The sequence below is a fragment of the Pelodiscus sinensis genome, chromosome 4, assembly GCF_049634645.1.
Source record: "Pelodiscus sinensis isolate JC-2024 chromosome 4, ASM4963464v1, whole genome shotgun sequence".
NCBI classification, from domain to species: Eukaryota; Metazoa; Chordata; order Testudines; family Trionychidae; genus Pelodiscus; species Pelodiscus sinensis.
In genome coordinates this window covers 43436975-43464255 of record NC_134714.1, presented here as the reverse complement: position 1 = coordinate 43464255, position 27281 = coordinate 43436975, and the positions used below count along the sequence as shown (strand labels likewise).

General features: G+C 49.5%; 1 protein-coding gene across 13 annotated transcripts in view; it reads left to right on the top strand.

Moving 5' to 3' along the window:
* The window catches only part of TTLL5 (tubulin tyrosine ligase like 5), a 280508-nt gene that overhangs the window by 219743 nt on the left and 33484 nt on the right, over positions 1 to 27281 (top strand). For all 13 annotated transcript variants that reach the window (XR_012903377.1, XM_075926843.1, XM_075926842.1 and 10 more), the window contains one exon: positions 22048 to 22246. Coding sequence is in view for 12 of the 13 variants with exons in the window: in XM_075926843.1 (XP_075782958.1) it covers positions 22048 to 22246 (199 nt within the window). In the remaining variant the exon portion in view is untranslated. The remainder of the gene's footprint in view (positions 1 to 22047; positions 22247 to 27281) is intronic.

Sequence of the window (27281 nt, the reverse complement as noted above, 5' to 3'; positions counted from 1 at the left end):
TTTTTTAAGTTATTCAAGGGGTAGTCATCTTACTCTGTAACTGTAAAAACAATGAGTAGTCCTGTAGCACCTTGGAGACTAACATTGACAATCTACAACCTATCCTAGAAAATGATCCCTCATTATCACAGGCCTTGGGAGACAGGCCAAAACTCACTTACAGACAACCCTCTAACCCAGAGCTACTCAGAATGGGCCTGCAGCCTGTTTGTTTGTGGCCCGCGGTGCGGTTTGGGTTTATATGGGGCTCAATACGCAGCCCACATATGGGATCATTTGAATATGGCCTCCACTGGGAACATGGTCAACAACAGTGAATCAATATAATAGTCTTTTGTTGATATGTGTGTTAGTAGTTAAATTCCTGGACTGTCATTGCTCTTTAAAAGTGCTGTCATATGGGTGGAAATTGAGCAAATATTGCATTTTATTAATATCAGCAGAACTGACTTAAATGTGGCCTTTGTGTTGTGTAGTCTTGCCTTAATCTTTGTATTCATGTCCGTCAGTGTGAAAAAACTATTTGAATATATTTGCATGTACATGCAACAACACTTAAGTTGCGGCCCTCGGCATGTGCTGTATCATTGTGACCCCCAGAGCTTCCACAGTTGAGTAGCCCTGCCCTAACCTGAACTAAATTTATTTCAGCAGCCACACGTCACACCCTAGACACACTTACCCAGGAACCTACTTCTGCAATAAATTCCATTGTCAGCTCTGTCCACACATCTATGCAAGTGACACCATCACAGGACCTAACCTAGGGGTGGGCAAAAGCCTCTCAGCAGGCCGGATGCGGCCCGCCTTGGGCTTTGATCCGGCCTGTGAGGCAAGCCCTTGCCCTGCCCCCTAATTGGCATGTGCTGCTAGGGAAAGAGCTCAGCCCCGCCTCTCCTCCTCCCACGCAGCCTCTGGAGAGGAGGCAGCTTTGGGGCTGAGGCTCCTCAACTGGACCAGACCCGGAAGCACCGCTACTACAGCCACATGGTCTGAAGCTGGCCCAGGAAGCTGGAGGCACTGCTACCACAGCACTTCTGGGGCCAGCCCCGGGACGTGGTAGGGTGCCTTCAAGGCTGGCCCCGGGACGTGGTAGGGTGCCTCTGGGGCCAGCCCCAGGCCACATGCACCTCCGAGGCTGGCCCTGGGCTGTGGTACCACACGTCTGGGCCAGCCTTGGGCCTCCTGGCCACAGTAGCGGCATCTTCAAGGCCAGCCCTGGGCCGTGGTAGCGCTCCTCTGGGGCCAGCCCCGGGCCTCTTGGTCATAGTAGCGGTGCCTCCGTGGCCAGCCCCAAGCCATATGGGCTCTTCCAGGGCTGGCCCTGGGCTGCGTGGATGCAGTAGTGGTGCCTCTGGGGTCAGCCCCAGGCCGTGCACCTCCGGCTTCTGGGGCAGCCTGGGGATGCATGGCTACGGTACCCCCAGGGCCAGGCGTGTGGGCAGAGTAGTGGCAACTCCAGGGCGGCCTGTGGCTGGGGCACCTCTGGGATGGCCTGACACACCTCCAGACTCTGGGGCTGGCCCCAGGCCGTGTGACCATGGCAGCAGTGCCTACAGCCTCCGGGGTGGCGTGTGGTCGCAGTGCCTCAGGGTCAGCCCCTGAATTGCGTGGCCATGGCAGCATTGTCTCGAGCCTCCAAGGCTGTGTGTCTGCAACAGCGGGGCCTCACTCCAGGGCGGCCAAGACTGCATGGCTGCAGCTGTTGATGCAAGGGGGCATGAAGCAAGGTAAGGTTCCCCCTCATGCCCAGTCCTCCCCCACTCCAATCCCGTTACTTCCCTCCCCCCCCCAAGACCTGGCACTCTCAGCTTGCTCCGACACCCTCCCTTGTTCCTGCTCCCTCCAGATGGCCAGATATCCTACTCCCAGCGTGCTTCTGCACCCCAGCTCCTTCCCAGATCCTGCACCCCATCCCTATCCTACTTGCTGGCAGCCCTTTCTTGTGCACTGTACCCCTCATTTTTGTCCCTACCCCAGAGCCTAGGGAGGTCCATAAAATCCATTAACTCTAGAACCCCAGAAAAGTTCATCTAGTCTATGGGAAGCCCTGAATCTCAGTTTCCCCCATCCTTTCCACTTACTCTGTGAGGCTGGGGCACCAGAAGAGCGCTCTGTCTCAGTTGGAGCCACATGAGTGAGCGTTGGGGGGTTTTGGAGGAGTTTTTTTGCTTCTCATTTGTGTGGCCTCCAACTGATTCTTTTGTGGGTCAGTGACTCCAGACCCAAAAAGGGTTCCCCAACCCTGACATAAATAAAGAAAACATTGAAACCTTTTGTGTTGGACATAATATTTTACTTTATTTAAAATTAAGTTTGATAAACTAACATGGGAAAGATTAAGCGTTTTTAACTGTTTCATAATTTAAATTAAACTGTTCTTACTAGCAGCAGCTTGTTCAGAAAATAAGGTCACCATGCCCAGCAGGGTAGTTCTCAACCCCGCCCCTTCCAGGTCGGCCCATGACCACTTCCAAAATGTGTGAAGTGGCCCCACTTCCAAAATTATTGCCCACCCCGATCTAACCACATAAGCCACAACATCAAAGATTCAAACAACTGCACATCTTCTAATGCAGGCCTGGGCAAAACACCTTTCACAGGCCCCTGGATCTGGCTTGCAGATACATCAGGGAGCCTCAAGCTGACATCCCTGCTTTCCCCGTGCCTGCATGCCGCTCAAAAAAACAGCTGCCAGGCCATTTGTGTTTAACAAACTCTGAGTAGGGGGGAGGAGATATCGGTGTTTCATGGCTGCTCCCGCTTCCAGCACAATCCCATTGGCTGGTTTCTGGCCAATGGGAGCTGCCTGTTTCAAGAATAGGCAGCATGCAAAGCACCCTTCCCACCTCTCCTCAGGCTCTGCAGTCTGTGCAGGGGTGGGGCAGGCTTCTGCCTGGAAGACATGCTGGGCTGCTGGCAATGAGTCTCACAGGTATGTCTCCCCAGAGCCTGCCTCTGGCACCCAGCCCTCTGCCCCCCCACTACTACCCCCTTACTCCACATAAGCTAAACCGTCTGTCCCACTCCCAGACCCAGCACCTGAATCCCTTGTCCTAGGTCACTACCCAAGCCCCTGCACCTCCTCATAAACCACAGTCCCCTGCCTTAAATCACAATCCTAACCCCAATCCCATGCCCTAGGTCAATCCTTTACCCCAAGCTTCCTTCTGCACCTAACCTCCATCCCAGATCCTACACCTCCTCCATTAATATCATGGAAGAGTGTGGCCCTCTACCTCTTTCCAAAATTTTGGCGTGGCCCCCATCAGAAATTATTGCCCACCCCTGCTCTAATGTGGTATGTGCCAGCAGTACCCTTTGTATATTGGCCAAACTGGACAGTCTCTACAACAAAGGATAAATGAACACAAATCAGTTATTAGAAATGGTAACACATAGACAACTGTAGAGGGGAACATTTTAACCTGCTTGGGCACTCATTAATGGATTTAAAAGTAGCTATTCTACAAAAGAATTTCACAAGCCAACTACAGAGAGAGAGTGCGGAATTGACCTTCATATGCAAATTTGACACTGTTTTCCTGGTCTTGAACAAAGACTTGAACGGGCTAGCCTATTATAAAATCAGCTTTCCTTAATTCATCTTCCCATTGACATAAAAAGCTAAGTATGGAATAGGGATATAAGCGACTAGTCGACTATCCAAGAAGCATATGCTTATCAGATAGTTGACTAGTGGCTCGACTAGTCACTAGTCTGATAGAGGCAGCAAGGGAAGGGTGGAAGCTGGCTTAAAAGCTGGTTTCCCCCCAGCACCATCTCCACAGAGGGCAGGGGAGGCAGAGGTGTAGCGGGGGACTGGGCGTGAGCTGGGAATCAATCAATTACTGGCTCGTGCCTAGTACTCTCCCTCTGCGCTTTAGCCTTTTAAATGTATTAAGAGCCTGACAGCGCTTACATTTAAAAGGCAGAGCTGCAGCAGGGTTAGCTCCTGCAATCAGGAGCTAACCCCACTGCAGCTCTGCAATTCCCTCCGTCCCCTCCCCCCAATCAAGTAATCAACTAGTCCAGGGGTGGCCAACCCATTCCGGGCAAAGAGCCAAGATATCAGTGGATCCAGAGAGCAAAGTTGTCAAGCCAAAAAAAAAAAAGGAGCCCCCGTGTTTGGTCTGCCCCTTTAAGAAAATGCGTTTAGAGGCTTTTTGGCCACATCATGCTCCCACTGGCCAACACCATCTTTATATTTCATCTTTAATGGTTGCGCCGGATGGCTCCCCTGCCCCCATGAGCACAGGGAGCTGAGAGGAGAGGGCTGTTTTCAGGGGCACAGGGCCGGCTTTATGAGCCACGCCGGCGGGGGGGGGGGGGGGGGGGAGGGAGGTAGCAGCGTGAGCCGCACCCTGGGGGGGGGGGGGGGGGAGAGTCTCATGCGAACCACGGGTTGGCCACTGCTGGACTAACCATTGACTAGTTAATTAGCTGATTAAACACCATTTAACATCCCTAGTATGGGATACTTCCAGCTCCCTCAATTAGCCTTATTAGCACCGGCACTACAATTAACAGGTATTTTCCCTCACTCTCCCTTCTTTTTCTGTTGTATATTCTGAGGGTCCCCTTTTTTCTCCACTCAAGCTCATCTGAGGAAGTCCATGAAAGCTCATGATAATTATGTAATATATTTGTTAGTCTCTAAGGCGCCAACGGGACTACTCATTGTTTTTAAAGTTATTCAAAGGAAAAGCTATTTAAGAAAGTGTTATGTTTTTTGAGAAAATGCTGATGGATTTTTTCCACCCTTGAGCAATATAGTTATACTAACCTAATTTTCTAATGTAGACCAGTCCTTGGCCTTAAACCCCCATTCTCATCAGATTAGACTGACCATTTTTGGGTTGTCTTATTTTATATTATATCAGTTAGATATTATGGTTCTTGATGCCTAAGTTAAACTGTATTTATAGAGAACCTTTCTCTTATTGCATATGTAATATCCTTTTACAGTGATAGACACCTTTTTTTAAACACAGTAGTTAACTACTCCTACCTTCTTTAAGACTGCGATGGCTTGCAACCCCTGGGATGCCAGTTGAGATGCTGAGATACCACTGAGTCAGCCCACTTTGCCAGCAAGTCCCCCTTTAACCTTGTTCTGCTGACCCAGGCACCAAAGCCTCCTCCAGCAAAGCACACAGACAGGGCCAGTCTCAGCTGCAGAGGATACAGACATGGAGATCAGCTCTGGGAAGACTTAGCTCATGGGTCTTATTGCAGTACCCACACATTAGAAATTACATAAACTGGGTTATATTATAAGCCAGCAATAAGTTTATTAACTATGAAAGGTGTATTTTAAGTGGTCTAAGAGGTAGCAAATAGAACAAAGCAGATTACTAAGAAAATAATACAAAACATACAGTCTGAGTTAATTTAACAAAAAAGTTGGTTACAAATAATAATTTCTCCCCCCTAGTTATTGTTTCAGGCAGAGTACTTCATAAGCCAGGTAACTTTTTAGCTTTGGTCCAGCATTCTTCCCCTCCCCACTTTCCCCATTTATTATCCTTTTTGTTCCCAGGTTTTTTCTAGTATCTCTTAGGGGTGAGGAGGAAGAGATAAAAGAAGCTGAAGACAATTGTTATCTTCCTCCCCTGCTTTGTATAGAATTTCCATAAAATGGAATCCTTTGCTCATTTCTTCACCTCCCCATGGAACAGTTCAGCAGACTAGCACGCAGATTAGCATCAAGTGTCCAGGTCATCTAATTCCATCGTCCATGTTTTATTAGTCTTTAAGGTGCTGCTAGACTATTCGTTGTTTTTTTTAAGTTTTTTCAGTTACAGACTAACTTGGCTACCCCTCTGAAGCTATATATTGTGGATAGTCTCTAAGGACTAGTCATTGTTTTGGAAGTTAAACATTACGTTTAACCAATTGACCAGTTAAAAGGGGGATGGACAGGGGGCTGGAGCAACACCCCTGCCACAGCCAGGGGCTGTTCCAGCCTTGTACATTGCTGGCTCCGGGCCTGTTGCAGGCAGGGGCTGCTCCAGTCATCTAGAGCAGCTCCTGTCTGCATCAGGCCTGGGCCTGCTAGACACAGGACCTGCTCTTGGCAGCCCTCTCCCTCCCACTGGGGCCCGACTTAGCCTGAGTCTGTCTGTCTCACACGCAAGATGTGATGTGAATGGGATAGAATAGGGCAGAATGAGGTAGGGGCGTAAGCTTCACTGGGCATTTCCAGACTCTTTTGTATGCATGGGATTTTTAGAGAATTGCCATATTTTCTGGGTATTTTTCCCTTAAGTGAGTGATAAGTATTTATAATTCTAACAAAAACCAAGGGCCACAGTGTGATATGAAGCCACCAGTCCAGGTCTGGAGCAGTACTGAGCTGCTGCAGAATGATGCCTGGACAGCACATACATTAAGTACTCCTTGAAGCAGTACAGTGACAGTTTGTCCTTCCCCTTGTAGGAAGGCTAGTGGGGGCAGTGGCACTAGCTCTGTGGAATCATTCTGCTTTGTTTAGTTGTGGTTTTCCCCTGAACTGTGGAGCTGAGATAAATGTGGAGGCTCTTTTGTCTTTCCTCCACCCCCAATACTTTAGGCACTCATGCTACCTGGTGCAATCTGGTCTGGGGTTTTGGGTAGGAATGCTTTGTGGTGCACCAGTTTAGCCCAACAGTTACTTGTCACTTGCCTCCTAGGAGTGGGTCTGGGGCATCAGTCATTGCCTCCATTCCCAATTTCTTTATTCAGTGAAGTCTTGCAAATGTTAGTGCACAAACAGCAAGGAGTATGGTGTTTTGGGAAAGCCAACACAGGAGGAAACTTAATGGAAAATATTAAAAAGAAAAATGTGTTTGATAGGCTTTTAATATAAAAAGGAAAAAAAGAAAGGGGAGGGGGAGATTTATTCACTGTAATGGGAACCAAATGTTGGCTGGGATGGCAGCTGCACTCTCACTCTCTCCCTGTAAACCCCGTTAACGGCTTTTCAAAGGAGGCACTACAGGGCTCAAAGCTTGCCTTGTGGATGTGCCTTAACCCTTCTGTTGCTAGGGAGAAGTAGAGAAGCATCTCTCTATGCAAGTGTTAGCTCGGGCTTAATTACTGAGCCACAGTCACAAGCATGTTCTAGATAAATAGAGATGTCTTCCTTAGTGGTGTCCTTACTGCCTGCTACTGCTACTCTCCATCTTCTTAATATGTAAAATTAGCAAATCAAATCACTTGTACATGTACAATGGGAAACTTTCCCTTGGGCAGGGGGACAAGGTGGGACCCAGCTAAGCTTTTCCAGCCCTGTGTTTTATGGGCTTGTCTACAGTGGGGGTTTTGAAGAAAGGCAGTCTGTGCAATTCACATTTTAAGCCACTGCTGTGCACTTAAACTATAGGTTAACTCTTGAACAGTTACACTGGAGTAATTCTACCAATGGCCTATGGCTCTTAGAATCCCTGTGCATTGAACTATGCAAAAGGTGCTTTCCCTTCACACCCATGTGCGGAACAGAGACTTTGTATTGATCAGGAAGTGTGGCTGAGTTTGTTACATTGCTACCGTATATTGGCTAAGTTTGACCTCGATGTGATCACATTTCCTAGTGAAGACAAAACCAGCCAGTGGCCAGTGCAGTGCTGTCACTCACTCTCCATAAATGGCCCAGCTGTTCTACTTGAGCTTCACATCTGTTTAATGCTTTCAGATTGGTGTGAGAGGCCAATTCATGCAACTGCATGTCAGATTTGAGTAAGCTCTGTCCTTGTAGCACTCTTTCATGAAGGAGTGGAATAGTAGCACATTCCCTTTCCATCACTGCTAATCCCATCACATCTGTGCCATGCTGTTAAAATCTGCTAGGGGCAGGTGTGGGAGCATGTGCAGGCAACAGGAGGCTAGGACCACCTCTTTCCCCTCCACTTGCACTAACTGAGAGTAAAGCTGCCGTGTACTGTGTGATCTTGTTAATCTGGATCACATGGAGGAGCTATGCTTGGCTGCCTTCACTGAATCTCCAGCGACCTGATGAACAGCAATGGGATGGAGGCATTGAACTTTCCAGCCAGCTGGCTGTTACTTTGTTCTTGATTTAGTCTCTGTTCTAGTGAATTTTCAAAGCTGCCCTGTGTAAGAAGAAAAAATCCAAAGCCGCTTACCTGCCAAGTATTCCCCAGATCAGAGCGGCTGGCAACACAGTGTGCTTGGCATGGAGCCAAGGATGCTGCTAAGGGCCCAACAAAAACTGGCTCCACTGAAAACTAAACATTTCATTTCATTTCACAAGACCAGCAGATTTAATGCTTCTGAAAGTAAGAGGCCAATAATGCCAGCTAAATCCAAGAATTGTTTAAGCAAATTATCTTCAAGCTTCTCCTGCACAATTGTGCCAGTGCCTCTCCATTCTGCTTTGCAGTATCTTCTGTTATTACAGTGCTGGGCTATCACACAACTGTCCTGAGGCATCTCAGTCCTGGCTAGTCCTTTCCTGGGCCTCCATGTCCGGTTCTGCCAACACTCTTCATTCCTGATCTGCAGCAGTAGGGTGTAGACGTCACATTGCCTTTGCTCCAAGAAAATTAGTTTTATTCCGGAGTGGGGGAGGAGAGAGGGAAAACAGGAGTAGCTAACAAAGACTAAGGGATGGAAGTGGACAGCAAATTAAATGTGAGTTTGCAATGGGGTATGGGTTTTTAAAAAGACCAGTGTGATTCTTAGGCAGCATTTGCTGAATTATCAAGTTAAGGAGCAAGAGAGGAATGTTGTTTATCTCTACAGCTCTAGCACATTCACATCAGGAATATTGCCTTCAGTTCTGGGCACCTCATTATCAAAAACATTGACAAACTGGAAGGAGTTCAAAAGGAGAGTAATGAATAAATGGACTGAGAGACTGAGTTATAGGGAAAGATTAAAGGCAGTAAATATGTCTGCTTTAGTTGCATTGTAACTGAGGGGATGTAAAGACAAGTAAGTGAAGGGTTAAGCCCTAAGCAGGTGAAAGCATATAGCAATGGGTGATGTGATGAAACTGAAAAAGGTAAATGAAGGTTTACTCTGATAATCTAGCGTATGATGCTGAAGAGTATCAACCTGTGGAGTTTTCTCCTACATTCCATTATTGTGGATACTGACTACTAGACGGTGCAAAGAACTGGCAGATGTCCAGATCTTGCACTGGGCAGAGAAGGGCTGGATAACCTCCATAATTTTTATGGTTCTAAATTAGTGATGACATCAGGACTCACAGCAGAAAGGGGGAAATAAACAAAAGTGGCTCCTGACAATTGCTTGTGGTTGTTGCATACTGAGCTGTACCATTATGCCTTGACTGTGATTTGTGCCTATCTTAGATGGTTTATTTGGACAATGAAATATTCAAGGGCTTGGCAACAGGAGCTGATCTACAAAACCGCTCATTTAATGATTTTTCTTCTGCCTCCCTTCAAACACTCCTGTCGACTCTGAGTCTGTCCTTCATGTTTCCCTTGTACCTTTCTTATTCTCTCATGGCACTTGGTGAATGGCTTTTTCTTTCACCTGTTTCTATGGCTGCAACTTCTGAGACAGGGCAGGTAGGATGCTGAAGAGCAAAGAGGCTGGAGAACTGAACTATTTCAAAGTTGCCCACAGCTGCACTTCATCACAAGAAGCAGGTAGAGGCTGGCTGATGCAGAGGGACACGAACTCTCCTACAGCTCTGCAACACCTTCAATTATCACTGGAGATTGTATTTGTCACTGTGAACTGGATTTGAACCCAGGGTGCAGTTCCACTCACCAGCCTTGCTAAGCTAGCCTGGACAGTCTACTTTAAAAGCTTTCCCTTGGCTTCTCTGTAATATTTGAAAACAGATTGCAGGCCAGGTGAGGGCATCCTAGTTTTATGTAGGCCAGCTGTAGCCTGCCCCTTATCTGTCTTCATGTACCTACACTGTAGAGAGTGGATTCTGGTAAAGCTCCCTTCCTTACAGAGAATCCTCAATATACTGACAGCAACTCAAGCAGGAATGTCAAATGCTCTTTGTTCTCCTCTGGCATTTGGAGTGTTATCTCTCTGCTTGCCTCTGTTCCCAGCACATTCACAGCTGAATGTTGCAGGCTTCCATGATAGAGGAGCCATGCTACAATGCAGGCCATTGCTAGCCACCCTGAATCAAAGGCCCTGATTCTTAGACATCCTTGATAACATCAGGGCCCGGGAACAAGCCAGCTACAGAGGCTCATTACTCCATTTTAAAAAGAGAAAGAGAGAAATGAGGGCCATAAGGCAAGTGGCACTGTCCTTCATCCTAGCCAGGACCACAGCGTCCTGGCCCACATCCCCCATATTTATCGTCACTTCATAGCCAGCGCGAGACGAGAGCCTTTATGGGATGGAGGAAGTACAGACTGTGCTAAAGAAAATGTTGTGTGTTTTCTGAATACTTGAGTACAAGTCACCAGAATGTTGGGAGCTACCACATCAGACAGATTCATTCCTTAGAATGTTAACTATTTTGTGCCAGCTAGTGCCCACAGGGGTTTTGCTCTGAAAGCTTCTTGGCTTTGTCAGAGCACCTAATGCCCCAGGGTCAAAGAGCTATAGCCCAAGATTGTCTTGCATTCCATAGCAAAGTGGGAGCACTGGTTTCTAAATAGGCACTGGACTCCCTTGTTACTGCTTGGCACAGTGATCCTAGTAGTTCCTCCTTAACTCCAGGCATTACAGAACAGGGTATGATATACTTTCATTGTCAGCTTACTTCCTCAATTAAAGAGAGGATACATTCTTTTTTAATTTTGTAGCCATGCAGCCATCTCACCTTTTGACTGCGATCTTCCATCCCACCTTTTGCTGTGATCTTATCAGCCCTCACAGGTTAGACTGGGGGAAACATTTTAAAAAATGTCCAAGTCCCGTTTTCAAAAGTGACTTAAGTGCACATAGGGACCTAAAGTCCATTGACTTTCACTGAGTCTTAGGATCCTGAATTTCTCTGGCACTTTTGAAAATGATACATATAAGTGCAGAGGCAGTTCTGAAGGAACACCAAGATGCTGCAGGAAGTGGTGTTGGTTTTTAAGGTGAGTACTGAACCAGTGGCCAGCATGGGGGTGGAGCTGGGGGCATGGTTGAAATTGAGGTCTTTGTCTCTTGTGATCCTTACAGATCACTTGTTATAGGAGTGAAAGTGTGCATCCCAGTTTCATGGCTAAATTCCTATCTAAGTGATTGCATTCTGTGCCATGGCTTTCTTCATGCAGCTTCAGTTGGATAAAGATTTGCCTTTACTTCTTTCTGCTGTCCACTCTGTAACAGCTACCATGTCCAGCCCTGACGGTGACTACATTGTAATGGTTGGCAAAACGACCTACTTCAAGTTTGTAAAATGCTTTGAGATATTTTGAAATAGAAGGCACTATGGCTATGCAAGCTGTTATTATTTACTAATGTTATTCTTTACGCAGGTACTAGCTCCAACAGTTCTAGTTAATGTAGCATTCATAGAGCCTGAGCTGCTGGGAGAGTATGCTCTGCAGGATTAGATTTTTATTCATCGGCTCTCTCTTAACTCCATTCCATGAGGCACAGAAAATACAATTCAGGTTGTTCTCACATAAGCTACACCCCATATCTCTTCCATGTAGGTTTGGGGATCCAGTTGGGCTCTTTCTTCTCCTACCCAGTCGCTGAACAGACCCACCTCTCATATCTGACATCAGCACAGGCATAGTCACCTGGCTGCAAGGAACTTGCTTGTGTCTCCATCCACAAGGTTGTGTATCAGGAAAGAGATCTCTGAGCTGAAAGGGAATTTAGAAGCAGAAGTTTAGGAATTTGTGCAATCACTGTTGGGTTGAGTTTGAGCCACAATAATAAGGAGTTCTGTTAGAATTTTCTTCAAATGCAAGGATATTTATATACCCTCTACTGAAGAAGTGGTGGAATTATGGTCAAGGTACATGGAAAAATACAGGTCAAAGAAAGGAATGCAATGATTCTCTTTCCACCTTGTCCTAAGTGCTACTGGAAGGACAGAAGTTCTAGCTTGTGAAGGATGGACCATAGCACTCAGGATGAGATTGATAGCGCATTCTGAAAGCCTGAATACTGGCTAGGCCTCTACTAAGCAATCCATAAATAATCCCAAGTGAACTGGGAAAGATTGCTCACAACCAGCGTAATTAATAGACCAGCCTCATTAATAGACTGAAACACAATTTTATCTGTTTCATAGAATCATAGGGCTGGAAGAGACCTCAGGAGGTCATAGAATCCAGCCCCCTCCCCAAAGCAGGACCAACGCCAACTAAATCATCTCAGCCAGGGCTTTGACAAGCCGAGACTTAAAAATCTCTAGGATGGAGATTCCACCACCACACTAGGTAACCCATTCCAGTGCTTCACCACCCTCCTAGTGAAATAGTTTTTCCTAATATCTAACCTAGACCTCCCCCACTGTAACTTGAGACCTTTGCTCCTTGTTCTGCCATCTGTCACTACTGAAAACAGCCTCTCTCCATCCTGTTTGGAACTTCCCTTCAGGAAGTTGAAGGCTGCTGTCAAATCCCCCCTCACTCTTATCCCAGGATCCCCGGGAATGCTAACATGAAGAGGAAAGGAATCCAGGGGAGTCATCAGAAAGGCAAAAGCACAATTGGAACTGCAGCTAGCAAGGGATGTGAAGGGTAACAAGAAAGGTTTCTACAGGCTTGTTAGCAATAAGAGGGTGATCAGAGAGGGTGTGGGGCCCTTACTGGATGAGGGAAGTAACCTAGTGACAGATGATGTGGGAAAAGCTGAAGTACTCAATGCTTTTTTTGCCTCTGTCTTCCCAGATGACTGCACTAGGCAACGCAATATGGGAACCTACACATCCTTTGTGTGTATAGGTATGTGTATGCATATGTGAGAGAGGTAGCATGTGCAGGTGAGTATCTAGGAAAACAGCAGGCCTCAGCATTTGAGTGACAATCACAGACTAGAAAAAAGGAGAACTCAACCCTGTGTGGCTCAGAAGAAGAAGGAATAAGGCTCATTTAAGTGACAGTGTTCTCTAAATTAGCAGTAGTGCAGGTGTCAATTACTGTCCCGAGCCTCCTGCAAAATGTATGTGTGTTGGCTACAGGTATAACCCAAGGGAGACCTTCATTAATAAACCACAGGCACACAGGCTGTGTCTACACTGGCCACTTATTCTGGAAAATCAGCCGCTTTTCCGGAATAACTTGCCAGCTGTCTATACTGGCCGCTTGAATTTCCGGAAAAGCACTGACGATCTAATGTAAAATCAGTGCTTTTCTGGAAAAACTATGCTGCTCCCGTTCAGGCAAAAGTTTTTTTCCGGAAAACTGTTCCAGAAAAGGGCCAGTGTAGACAGCACAGTAGTGTTTTCCGCAAAAAAGCCCCGATCGCAAAAATGACGATCAGGGCTTTTTTGCAGAAAAACGCGTCTACTTTGGCCACGGACGCTTTTCCAGAAAAAGTGCTCTTCCGGAAAAGCATCCTGCCAATCTAGATGCGCTTTTCCGGAAATACTTTTAACGGAAAACCTTTTCCGTTAAAAGCATTTCTGGAAAATCATGCCAGTGTAGACGTAGCCACAGAGTTTGAGAATAGGGAGCTAAAGCACTAAGCTGCCCTGAGAACACAGCAGACAAGGAAAGGAGGCAGGGTATTGAGAGTATCCAGAAATAGCTTCCATGATTCATGTATTCTCACCCCAATTCCCCTCACATCTACATGGGGAGACCTCACTATGTATGGGTCATAGCTGATTTTTATAACATACTGAATGAACTGATGCAGATCTCAGAAGCAGGAACCCTTGTCTGTGTATTATCCCAAGTTCTGCACTGGGAACTCCATGGCCTCTACAAGGAGGGCCAAACTGCTACCTATTGAAGTTGAAGTTAGATGAAATGGAACTTTGTTCATTTCCATGTAGAAGGAAACAAAGCCATGAAGCCTAATGTAAAAAAATATTCTCATCCCATCATAGTTTTACAAACTATCAAAGTGAATCATAGGCAGAAAGCAATTTGCATTGATGTGGTCTCTCTAAATGGGAGATGCTGGAATTTGTTGTGTGTAGAGGAGCATTATGTACAGTGGAACCGCAAGTGAGTTGTATATAAAATGTGTGCATGCTACAGGAAAACTAACTGGCCAGAACTGATTACAATCCTGGCTCTCCGAATATAGTAGCAACAGGGTTTCCATGTTTTCCTAGCCAGGAACTTCCAAGCTGAACTGTGCTAAAGTGCACCTTCTAAATCTCACTGTAGCCTTATAGACTACACTCAGGTTAAATAACGGAAAGAGGTCAGCCTAGGGCAAGCCTGGGCAAAATACAGCCTGCCAAGCTACCGGGTCTGGCACGTGGAGGCAGCCAGAAGCCCCAGGCAGGCTCCCTGGCTTGCCCTGCAGCCCCGTGCGCTGTGCAGAAACGCAGTTGCAGGGCTCCGGTTCTGTTTCAAAACTGGAGGGGAGGGGGGAAGTTTTAGGAGCTGCCCTGCCCCCAGCACATTCCCATTGGCTGGTTTCTGCAGAAACTAGCCAATGGGAGCTGCTTGTTAGAATAATAGACAGCTAAGAAGAATCATGCCCTCTCTCCTGGGCTCGGTTATTCATGAAGCACATGGCCAGGCAAACAGGCAGGCTGGGAAACATTTTAAGCTCTGCAGGCAGACAGGCTAGTTTGGCAGCTGACAAGTGTGTCTCTTGTCCACAGCCTGCTTCTGACTTCCGAGCCCTTTCCTGCCTCAACTCTCTGCCCCTCCCCCACTCAACATACCCAAACCCTCTGTCCCCCTCTTAAACCCATACCCCCTCCCAGATCTGGCACCCCAGTCTCCTGTCCCAGATCACAATCCCCCCTACCCTAGGTCACATCCCAAAGCCGTGCACTCCAGTCTCCTGCCTTAGGTCACAACTGCCTGCGTTATCCCAACTCCCTCCCAGACTCCAGTGTCCCTCCTGCATCCCAGTCGATTACCCCAAGCTCTCTTCTGCACTCAACCTCCATCCGAGATCCCTCATCTCCATTAATATAATGGAAGAGTGCGGCCCTCGACCACTTTCCAAAATCTTGGAGTGCCCCCCCCCCCCCATCAAAAATTATTGCCCACCCCTGGCCTAGAGACTAAAGGCAAACACATGCTGTAGAGAGATGTTTGGAGAGGGTGAAGCAAATCATACTAACAATCCCACTGCATTCATTGAAACTTGGACTAGGAGCCCCCAATCTTTATGCATTTCTTTGTCCCTCACCAGATGGCTGAAAGAGAAAGGAATGTCGTACCTCTTTCAGCTATCTGTAAGGCACAGAGTCAATGCAGGCTGTAAAACGGGCATTGTCATTGTCATGCTGTCTGGAATGGCTCACAAATGAGGATGCCAATCTCAGGGCAGATTGTTACAAACAAGGGCCAAACTCAAAACTGGTTGTATTTTTTTTAATTAGATTTCACCAACCAAATGTGAATGACTCAACATAAAGACAGCTTTAACATAGAGGCTTGTGTGTTCCAAGTCTCTTGCTACCCAGGCAATCCTTCCTTTGTGATAAATGTTTCCTCTCACCAAAAATCATAATATTGAGGTTATTCCCAGCCTCAAAGGACCAGTCACTTACCCCAGGTCAGTTATACCTTAGATCTGTCAGCAAAGGCAATACTTACAGCCAATCTTGTAACTAACTGAGGGAAAAGAAATAGAGTTATTTTAAAAGTTAAAGCTGGGAAGTGTACACTCAGAAATGAATTAGTCTTAGGTTTCAATAGATGATATAGCATTTGCCTATATAGCAGTTACTGTATCCCTTAGTGCAGCGGTGGGGAACCTATGCCCAGCAGGCCAGATGTGGCCTGGAGCTTACCTGGATCCAGCCTATGAGTGATGCAAGTCGGCACTTGTGCTCCAGCCACATGAGGGGTGCCGTGGCTGATGCACCAGCATTGTCCAGATCATGCCACTTGGGTGGGGGGAGCCCCAACCTTTGCAGGTTCTATCAAAGCAAGCCTTGGACTGAATTGTGCCTGCAGGTACTGCCCCACATCACTCCCATTGGCTGGGAATTGTGGCCAGTGGGAGCAATGGAAGGGTGGCAACTTCAGGAAGAGCTTCTCTGCAGCATGTAGAACTGCAAGGTGCACTTGTGCCTCCCCAGGAGCTGTGCCATGTGTCCCTGGCCTCAGCCCCTTCCTACCCAGACCCTGCAATTCTACCTCCTCCTGCACCCCCTTGTCCACAGCCTCCCATGCCTCGCAGTCCACTTCTTTACCCTGCCTCTGACCCCTCAGCCTGCTCCTCCACCCTCCTTCCCACCCAGATCCCACATCCCCACCACACTCCAACACCCTCCCTCTGCTCCTCCACTCCCTCTCCCTTCCTGACCCTGTACCCCCACCCCCAGCCTGCTCCTACACCCTCCCTCCCACCCAGCCATCCAGACCCACACCCCCATGCTGCTCCCTGCAGCCCCCTCTTGCACACTGAGCCCCTCATATTTGGCCTGACCCTAGAGCTTAAGGGGCCCCCACAAAATCTACTAGCCCCAGGCCCCAGGAAGAATTAATTCAGCTTGCAAACCCTGAGCCTCGGGATCTCTCTGCCCCCCCCCCCCCCATCCCCAGTGGGGCTGAAGCATGAGGGGAGTGCCTTTTTTCCCCTGTTCCTCAGTTGGGGGCCACATTTGTGAGGGTTTTATTTTCCTCCTCCTTTGCTCCTCACTTGTGTGTAGACCCTGGGCCTAAAAAGTTCCCTACCCTTGCCTTAGGGCTTAACCAAACTTAGCACTATAGGGATCCTTTGCTCATGCTTAGAAATAGTGCCCTCTCTGAAGCCCAAGCAGCTAAGTGATGATGATTTCTCTTTAATAAGGATTTTTATTCCCTTCCTCCAGCATTCAATCTGTGGTGGGACAAGGGCTTGTGCATATCTCGTCTTGATGGTAGCAGTTGTCAATCCTGTGTTCACTGATGTTCCACTATGGTTTGTCGGTGCCTATAGGCTTTATTTTGATGGGATGGAGATAACATTTCTTGTAAACTAGTACTTCATATAGATGAAGCTTCTTCCCAACTGTGGGGGTTTGCAGTCTTAGAGCAACCTTCTTTTATATTTACAGAACAACCACTTAACACCTTATAGCATGGGATGCAGATATTATAAGTAAGATTAATACATGCAGTATTCTATAAGCATTTCATAACGTTTAAACCTTTTCCTTTAGCTCTAAAATCTGTTCTAACAATCCTAACACATAGGTGAGTCAGATTGGTTTCCAACTGTGCATTTGTCATTCTGGCCTGTGGCCTTAACATGAACTGGCACCTGGTCTCCAGGCATCACAGTCATCCCTGACAGCATCAAATTTGTAGGTTAAGTGTGATCCCTTCAGATCTTTGGTATGACAGCTGCCTAAAGAGATCTGCTGCTGCTCACAGTGACTTTAGGTCTCCATTACTTTCGTATCTGACTCTTGCAACTTGCACTCCCTTTCCTGAAACACTTTGTGTTTCTTCCATTCAACAGCAAATCTAGCTGGTTAGACTGGGAGCAAATTAAAGCTGTCTTCAAAGATGTTCACATCAACTCAGTGTATCTCTTTCACTTCCTCAAGGCTTACATTCATATGTTCAGTAAAGATTCTTGTTCAGCAACCCTGTCCTTAAACTTTTCAAGCATTCTTGTTCATTGAAGGATAGAATTTATTCTGTGCAGGTTCTTAACTGGAGGAAGATCTCTGGGAGATTTGGAGCAGGCACTGAACTCCAGGATCAGTTGGATACTTTCATTGAATGCCTTCAGGATTTCTTGACTCTTCACCTCACAAGACTTAGTTATATATTATTTTGTCTTGATAGTCAGGATGGGAGCTGCACTGTAGTACCATAGGTGCCTGTCCTAAAGAGTTTACCAAAAGCAGTCATGATCAGCAGGACTCTTACTCTTTATTGAGCACTGTTAAGAAGGGTAGCCAGTTAAATGTACTAAGAAGTAAGATGTTTAATGTTAGTCAGGCAGTTCATACCCCTATCATATTGATGACCAAAGGAAGGGCCAGTCTTTAAATGGAGTGAGCATTGCTTGTTTTCCGCTGTGCTTGATGGATTGTTAATGGGAAGCTCCAGGGATAGAGTGTGCTTAGAGCAGAGATGTGACCATAAAAATTATCATTTAGCTACCTTTTACAGTGACAATAAGGATGAGAAATTGAAGGTGTGAGCAAAATTACACACCATAGGCAAATAGGTAAGTAGAATGTAGCGTAAATAGTTTGTAATTGAGGGACCACAGCTCAAGATCCTTCATTGCCATTGATGAGAGGGTGTTCCTCAAGCTGCCTGCTGAGTGCCAGACTAATTCCACCTTTGCTTTTGAGTGACTTTTGTATCTGCTGGGGCCAGTGGGCAGTGCTGTTTTGTATTTTGTTTCAGTGATTCTTTCTGTGATTCCATTTGTCCCCAGAGTGTGTTCCAGTCCCAGAAAAATCTTTGTGTTTCTCAACTGTGAGCATGACTCCAAATTTCACTGAGAGGAACACAGCTGCTGCTGCTTCACTTGCTGTCAGAAGAGTTCAGGGATTTTACCATCTGGAAATGGGGATAGAATCAGGATCCATGCAGCGGGTGGGCCATTGTTACCCCCAAAGATATGAGGAAAGGTCCAGATGACAACAACCTGATAATAACCAATGTTGGGAGCAGGAGGGACTGATGAGGCAGCAGATGGAGATCATTTCCAGGTTCTAAATATGCCTTACAATCCATTTCTTTGTACAGGCAGTCCCCGGGTTACATGGATCCGACTTATATCGGATCCCTACTTAGAAACGGGGTGAGGCAACCCCGCACTAGCTGCTTCCCCCCAGCAGACCACGGAGACGCGAAGCTAGCGCCCCCCCCCCCCCCCCCCCCCCAGCAGACCAGGGAGACGCGGAGCGGCTTTTCTTAGCAGACACCTCAGCTTGAGAATAAAGGACTGAGGGAAGTGAGGTGTGGGAGAATAAAACTGAGCTCTGGAGAAATGTTTGGCTAGAGTTTCCCCTACAATATGTACCAGTTCTGACTTACATACAAATTCAACTTAAGAACAAACCTACAGTCCCTATCTTGTACGTAACCCGGGGACTGCCTGTATTTACATTTCTAGAACATTTTGTGCCCAGTAGGGGGCAGTATTGAGTGGCTTGTAATACTTCCTCTTTTCAGCCTGTGGTATATGCGTGATGCACAGAGCTGAACAATTGCAGGCAGAGCTGCAGAACAGGATCCAGCAGTGTTGAAGAGTTAAGACTGCACTACTCACCTGGGGAAAAGTGAGAGCATGCACTCCTAGGCACTAGACATCCCAGAGTTTGGCTCACCCTCATTTTGTTTGGATATAAATGAGAAGGAGAGAAGTGGCCCAGGAGCTGCAACAGAAATAGCAGGAAAGGGAGTATCTGAGAGGAGAGAGGATGGGAAGGAAGGGAACTGGAGAGGAATAAACCAGGTACCGTAAGAGGGGGAAACTGAAGAACTATGAAATGCCAAAGACAGAGAGGACATTTCAGAGTTAAATATTTTATTACTAGCAAATTAGCCCATCATAAGATGGGATTTTCAGGTCTCTCCTCCACGTCAGTCTTCTCTCCTGAGCCTCCAGTCTCTCACTCCATCTCTCTCTCTCTCCTCCTCCTCCTACTGCCTTCCCCCTCCCCCTCTCAGCTCTCCTCCGCCTCCTGCCCCCCCCCCTCTCTGTTTCTCTTCGTCTCCCCCTCCTGCCTCTCACTCGGGGGACTGCGGAGCCCAAACAACCGTTTGGGCTCCGCACTCCCTGTGCTGCATGGGGGTGGGGGGGAGACCCAAACGGTCACTTGCGCCACTTGCTCCCATGCGGTGGCCTGGCTGAGCAGTGCAGAAGTCAGCCAAGTGCCACAGCGGGAGGCGAAGAGGGGTGGGGCGGTGACATTCACGGCCAGGGGGTGGGGCCTGGAGCTGCTGTCACACTACTTGTCACCCCCCCCCCCACCTCCCCTTTGCTTCCCGCCGTGGCGCTCAGCTGACTTCTGCGCCGCTCAGCCGGGTCGCTACGGGGGAGCAAGCGGCCGTTTGGGCTCCCCCATGGTGGCCCGGCTGAGCAGTGCAGAAGTCAGGCAAGCTCCATGGCGGGAGGCGAAGGGGGGCGGGGCGGTGATGTACATGGCCAGGCCCCGCCCCCTTGCCATGTACATCACCCCCCCGTCCCTCTTCCCTTCCCGCCATGGCGCTCGGCTGACTTCTGCACCGCTCAGCTGGGCTGCTGCGGAGGACAAAACGGCGCAAGCAGCTGTTTGGGCCCCATACTCCCCATGCAGCATGAGCCGCCCAGAGGGAACAGCCAGCATTTCAGCAACAGCACCGCCCAGGGGGAACAGCCAACATTTCAGGCAACAGTGCCCCCTAGAGGGAACAGCCAACATTTCAGGCAACAGCGCCCCCTAGAGGGAACATCCAGCATTTCAGCGTTACAGACTCTCAGACATTGTGCTACTATATATATGATTATGAGATCAGGGCCTGTTGTGTTAGGTGCACATAGTGAGGAACAGTCTCTGCTCCTAAAGAGGTTGCAGCCTGTTTAGAAAAGAAAGACAAAGGACAGAAGGGGAAACAGATGGGAGAAGTGACTTGCCCAAGATCTCCCACTGACTCAACGGTGGAGTCAGGATTAGACCCCTGCCTAATCTTCTGAATCACAAGTCTGCTGTATTCATTAGGCCACACTGCCTTCAAAGCAGTTAGAAAAGAGGCAGAGATGACAATTTAAGACCCAATGATGTGAGGGCCAAAGTAATTTTACTCACTTCTACTTGGTTTGTTATATAATGATGAACAGTAGCCTGTGGTGGTGGGCATGATACAAGGGCCTGAAAAGTGCCTGAAATAGGTCAGAAGGGTATAGGTGCCCCACAGGAAGCAGGATGGAGATGCTAACAACCAATGTCCCTTGGTTCAATCCTTGAGGGAGCCATTTAAGGATCTGGGGCAAATCTGTCAGGGATGGCACTTGGTCCTGCCGTGCGGGGAGGGAACTGGACTTGATGACCTCTCAAGGTCCCTTCCAGTTCTATGAGATAGGTATATCTTCATATATCCCAGGCTCTCTAGGACACATTGTGATCCTGTCACTCTGCCGTAGGTCTAGTGGTGAAGAATGTAGTTCCCTTAGCTCAGCCACTTAACTCTGTGGATACCTGACTCTGCAGGCTCCAAGGCTGACTTGCACCTTGGTGCTAGCTAGGCAGCCATGATCGTGTTCTAATGTTAAAACCCCTGGGTTTTCTCTTCTTGTTTCTCTGCAATTGTTTACCTAAGACTTGGTAGCAATAGTAACATAGCTCCAGCTGAGACTTCTAGACACTCTCCCTGTTGGAGGCAGGCCCTTCTTATCAGCTTACACGTGACATGTGCATCATGTGTTATACTTGCCAGTGCCACCCACTCGTTGCTAATAGGGATGTTAAAAGGCGTTTATTTAGGTAACTGTGTAACCACTGAAAAACTCAGTATAAAACTTATACCACAGAGCCTTCAGCGGAGCTGGATCTCTGGAAGCAAAGCTGGCTGACCCCACTCCCGGAGAGCCAGCTGCACTGTGGGCTCTGCAAAATAAGCGTTATACTGCAGAGCCAACAGCATGGGGCAGCAGCCTAAGTGCACATCTGCCGCCCTGCTCCCAGGGAGCCAGCTGCTTCACCATGCTGCTGCCTCTGATACAGTGGCAGCAGTGTTGGGCACACTCTGGCTCCCAGCTGCCAGCCTCACTCCCAGGGAACCAGCTGCTGCCCTGGGCTCTGATGCAATGTCCCCCTGTGGGGTGTCAACTGGCTTCCCAGTTGATTTCAGGTGGGGGCCTGTATGTAACTGTTAACAATAACAGATAAACCCAGGCATATTGGTTAACCATTTAAATGGTTATTCTGTTACATCCCTTGTTGCTAATCAGATGCCTGTGAAGGTACTAGTAACGGTCTGGGGAGCAGTGATGCCCAGTGGGCAGCAGCTCCTCTGGCCGTGCATGCAGGGTCAAGGAGATAGATAACATATATGATGGCTGTTTTCTTCTCAGGGCTCTAAAGAGTAACAATTTTGCCTGGGAAGGAGAATTAGACAACAGTGTCTACAGCAAGGTGACAGGAAGTCAGCTGGCACATCCCAAGTATCAGCCTACTGCTGGCAGCTATCAGCTTCATTTTGCCGTACAACAACTTCAGCAGCAGAAGCTTCAGTCCCGACAGCTCTTGGAGCAGAGCAGAGCCCGGCACCAGGTAACTGATACTTTTCTGCCTGAGAGTGACCACTGCTAGTTTCTATATCTGTGGACTGGCATGGGGCAGTTTTAAATCTAGGACATGGCACAAATTTTGTGGGAAGAAAGCACCACTAGTCGGTTTTGGGAGGAATGGGATTGAACTTGCTATCAGAATCACTGAATATAACCTAATACTGCTATCCCTCATGGGCTCCCTGCTGTGTCAGGATCCCTCTCTAGTTGTCTTTCTGAGTGCTGCCGCTCACTATCGTTCCTAATACCTGAGTCAGAGCTTAGCCTCGCTGGAATTCTTTGTAAATCCCAAAGTTGTGGTGGCATGTCTCTGATTCCACCAAGGTCACATGTGGTTGTACTTATTCAGATGGCATTACTACATTTGTGTGTCTCCTTTCTCCAGAGTTTCAGCTGTGTTGGTATGTGTCTGTGCCCTCTGAAGCTGGTCTCAATTGCCTCTGGTTTGGCTACCAAATCCCTTTCCTGAGGAGGAGCCTGCACTATGCATCAATCAGCGTAGACTGATAGGAAAAGAACTTCACTACAATGAATTCCAAAACTTACCTTGGGAAGTCCCCACCCTTTCTGTGAGAGAATAAGGTTAATCTCTCCAGAATATTTTAAAAGCCTTTGGTCCACGGTAAACACAGATATAAAGCCCAAGCCAGGGTCTAAGATTCTCTCACACCTCCCGGGGTCTGCTACTCATCATCATTATCAGTCAGTAGCATTCCTTGTAAGCTGTGCACTTGTGCAGACCTTCAGAAGAGATTCACCTGTTGCCCAGCTGATTAGCAGAGTGCCCACAGCTAGGTTTTGTTTCAGCTGGTGGTGCACATTCACACATGCTTCTGTGCACATACAATGTATTCTGCACATGGAAAAAATCTGCACATGGATGGAAAATTCTGGAGGGAACACTGTCACTCAGTGCATCTAATGTTTCCTTTGCTTGCTAGGCACTCAGCCAGTTGGCACAGAGTCAGTCCCTTAACACCATTGTAAGTGACAGAAGAGACACAATACTTTCAAGGCAGGAGGAAAATGGGATCAAGATCCTTGTGCTCTATATGATTCCCAAGTAATAATGCCAGTCTTTCAGCAGCTGTGTCTGGACCAGTATCTCTACACTTCAGATAGAGATCCTGCAGGGGTTTATAAAGCGCAATTTATCCCATTTGTCCTGGAGGGCAGTGTTTCCCTCATTTTGATTGGTGCCTGAGTAGCTGGAATAGCAGTGGGATTCTTCAGGTGCTTGGGCCTCTACTCAGCACAGATTGTTTGACCCAGATTTGGCGATGGCTATTGATATTTGCTGGGCAGTCTGGCAGGGATGGCCTCAAACACAAGCAAGAACTAAACATGCAGATCCCCCTACCCGATATCGGGGCAAGAGTTACTAGATACTGCAGAGTCCCTAACAAACAGTTTATAGCCCAATTCCCACCACTCTGGGAGAGAAATCAGAGGAGGAAGCAGCTTCTAGATCTGCTTCCCCCAACCCCATCTGTACTGTGTGCTTTTCTTCCCCAAACTCCTTCCTACCCCACCCCCACCCTGCTTGCTACTTCTCTGAGCAGGAGCAGAACGCTCTGCTTTCATCTCGGTCCAAAGGGCTCTGGGTGGGCAGCCATGGCTGCTGCTGAGCTTAGGGTAGCACTGCAAGCTGAGCTGAGCTGTGCCTGCAAGGAGGCTGAAGCTGACCATGGGGGCCTGACTGAGCCCTCTTCTAATTGCCGACATTGAGCTGATGTTGTTTTTGGCCTAGGACAGAGCCATTACTCAGGAGTTTCTGTTAAAGTGATTCTTTGTTAAGCCTTCACTCTCCTCTCACCCCCGCTCTCCCTCTGAGCTGAATAGTTCAGAGCTGCAGTATCAAGTCCATTGCCATGCCACAGGCTCAGGCAGCTCTGAAATTTCCATTAAAGAAGAAAAGGATTTACTGAACACTCAGGATATGTCTACACTGCAGTTAGACACCCACACCTGGCCCATGCCAGCAGAGTAGGGCTCACACTCCTGTGCTAAGGGGCTGTTTCATTGCTGCAGAGAGGTTCATGCTGGAGCCTGAACTCTGGGACCCTTCCACCTCACAGGTCCTAGAGCCCAGGATCCAGCTTGAATTCAAACATCTACACAGCAGTTAAGCAGTCCCACAAGCCTGAGTCAGTTGGTACGGGCCAGTCATGGGTTTTTAATTGCCATATAGACACACTCGGGGTATGTCTACACTACAAAGTTAATTCGAACTAACAGCTGTTAGTTCGAATTAACTTTGATAGGTGCTACACATAAAAACCGCTAGTTCGAACTTAATTTGAACTAGCGGAGCGCTTAATTCGAACTAGGTAAACCTCATTCTACGAGGACTAACGCCTAGTTCGAATTAAGTAGTTCGAATCAAGGGCTGTGTAGCCACTTAATTTGAACTAGTGGGAGGCTAGCCCTCCCCAGCTTGCCCTGGTGGCCACTCTAGGCACCACCAGGGAAACTCTTCTGCCCCCCTCCCGGCCCCAGAGCCCTTAAAGGGCCACGGTCTGGCTACAGTGTTTGTGCCAGTTGCAAGTTGCCCGCACCCAGCCAGCAGACCCTGCACCTGGCACGACATGAGCCAGCCACCCACTGCCATCCAGCCCTCCGCCTCTTCCCAGGACCAGGCTGGCGGTTCCCAGGAGCCTGCCTGGGGCCGCAAGAGGCGGGCGCCCGCCTGGTCAGGTGCAGAGATCATGGACCTCATCGAGGTTTGGGGGGAAGCCTCCAATGTCCACGATCTCCGCACTAGCCACAGGAATGCGGCCGTGTACAGCCGCATGGCTGACAGCCTGGCCGCCAGAGGCCACATGCGGACCCGGGAGCAGGTCCGCTGCAAGATCAAGGACCTGCGGCAGGCCTACTCCTGGGCCTGCCAGCCAGGGGCCGACCCAGAGGCCTGCCCCCACTTTGAGGCCCTGGACCGTATCCTAGGGGCTCACGCCGTCCATGCCCCCCGGGTGGTGATCGACCCCGGGGCAGAGGGCCCCGTCCCAGACACGGAGGAGGAGCAGGAGCAGGAGCAGGAGGCTGCCGAGAGCCAGGAGCCTGCAGGGAGCCTGCCCAGGACCCAGGACCCCTGAGGAACCCCACAGAGCACATCGCCTGTGTCGTCCGAGGCCAGGGAGGCCTCCACCTGTGAGTACCATCATGTTCCCCTTATGTGTACGGGGAGTTGGGGAGAGACGCAGCCCAGGGACCGTGTGCCTGGGCCTTGCCCCCCATGGAGCAGCAGCTGGGTGTCATGCAGGGGCCCTGGGCTTGCAGAGGGGGGCTGGGTTTCACCCACCTTGTCCCTAGGGAGAACTGACCGCTGCTCTTGTTTCACCACAGCCGCAGCACCTGGGACTGCAGGGCGCACCACCCCTCCTGCAACAGCCACCCGGGCCAGCAGGCGTGCCAGGAACGAGGAGGAGTACCAGCGGCGGCACCTGCGGTTCCTGGATCACCAGCTCCGCACCCAGGACCACTGGGTCCGGAAGGACCTACGGCTGCGGCAGCGGAGTGTGGAGGCGCTGGAGGAGCAGGGCCGTGCCTTCAGAGGCCACCTGCAGACCCTGGTGGACAGGTTCCTGCCTCCTCCTGCACCGGACCCCTGTGGCCGTCCCAGCTCTCGCTCCTCCTCCCACCCCTCCTCCTCCTCCTCCTCCTCCTCCCGCTTCCTCTGCACCCCCCGTCCCTCCTGCCCCACCCTCCACACCCGCTCCCCCCCGACGCCCTCGCACCCGCAGTGCTGCGAGACGAGAGAGCCAGCAGGACCCCCAAGCCTGAGCTTTCCCTTCCCTTCCTCCCCTTCCACCTCTTTCCAGCTCCCTCCTCCCAGGTTTCCCATCCCCTCTCCCACCCTGACTCCTCCCTCCCCCCACCCCAGTTATGTAAAATAAAAAGAGATTTTGGTTGTAAAAACAGGTGTCTTTATTTGACATTAGGAATGGGGGTTAGGGAGAGGAAAGGGGAAGGAGGGGAGGGTGGAAGAAGGCCCCAGTGGGGCATGCAGGGAGAGTTCAGTCCTCCTCCTCCACATGGAAGCTCTCCCGCAGGGCTTCCCGGATCCGGACGGCTCCCCGCTGGGCTTCCCGGACGGCGGCGGTGCAGGGCTGACCGTAGTGGCCAGCCATGCGCTCAGCCTCAGCCATCCAGGCCCCCTTCCCCTCCCCCACACAAATTGTACAGCACACAACATGCTGCCACCACGGGAGGGATATTGTGCTCAGCGAGGTCGAGGCGGGTGAGGAGGCACCTAAATCTGGCTTTCAGTCGGCCGAAGGCCCCCTCGATCACGATACGGGCCCTGGTCCGCCTCGCATTACAGGCCTGGCGGGAGGGGTTGAGGTGCCCCGTGTACAGCTTCATGAGCCAGGGCTGTAGGGGGTAGGCTGCATCCCCCACCAGGCACACAGGCATGTCCACGTCCCCGACCCTGATGTGGCGGTCGGGGAAGAAGGTCCCGGCCTACAGCCTCTAGCACACGGAGGAGTTCCGGTACACCCGTGCGTCGTGTGCCTTGCTGGACCAGCCCACATTAATGTCCGTGAACTGGCCCTGGTGGTCACACACGACCTGCAGGAGGACGGAGAAGTACCCCTTTCAGCTGACATACTAGGAGGCCTGGTGCTCCGGGGCACGGATGGGGATGTGCGTCCTGTCGATGGCCCCTCCGCAGTTGGGGAAGCCGAGGGCGCCGAACGCCCGGATGATGGCGTCCGGGTCGGCGAGGCGAACCACCCTGCGGAGCAGCATCCAGTTGATGGTCTTGACCACCTGCAGAGAGAGACAGCAAACCGCGAATCACTGGGGCGCCCGGGTGGCTGGGAGTGTTCGTGCCCTGGCACTACCCCGTGCCCCACTCCTGGAAGCAACCCCTCCGGGCGGCGTGTAGTACGGCTGGGACAGACTGACCCCTCCAGTGCGGGGCACTTTCGCCTCCTCTCCCCCTCCTCCATTTTCCCTGGGGTGGCCCATCCCCTCCTTGCAGCCCCTGTCTCCTCTGGCCCAGTGGCCGGTGA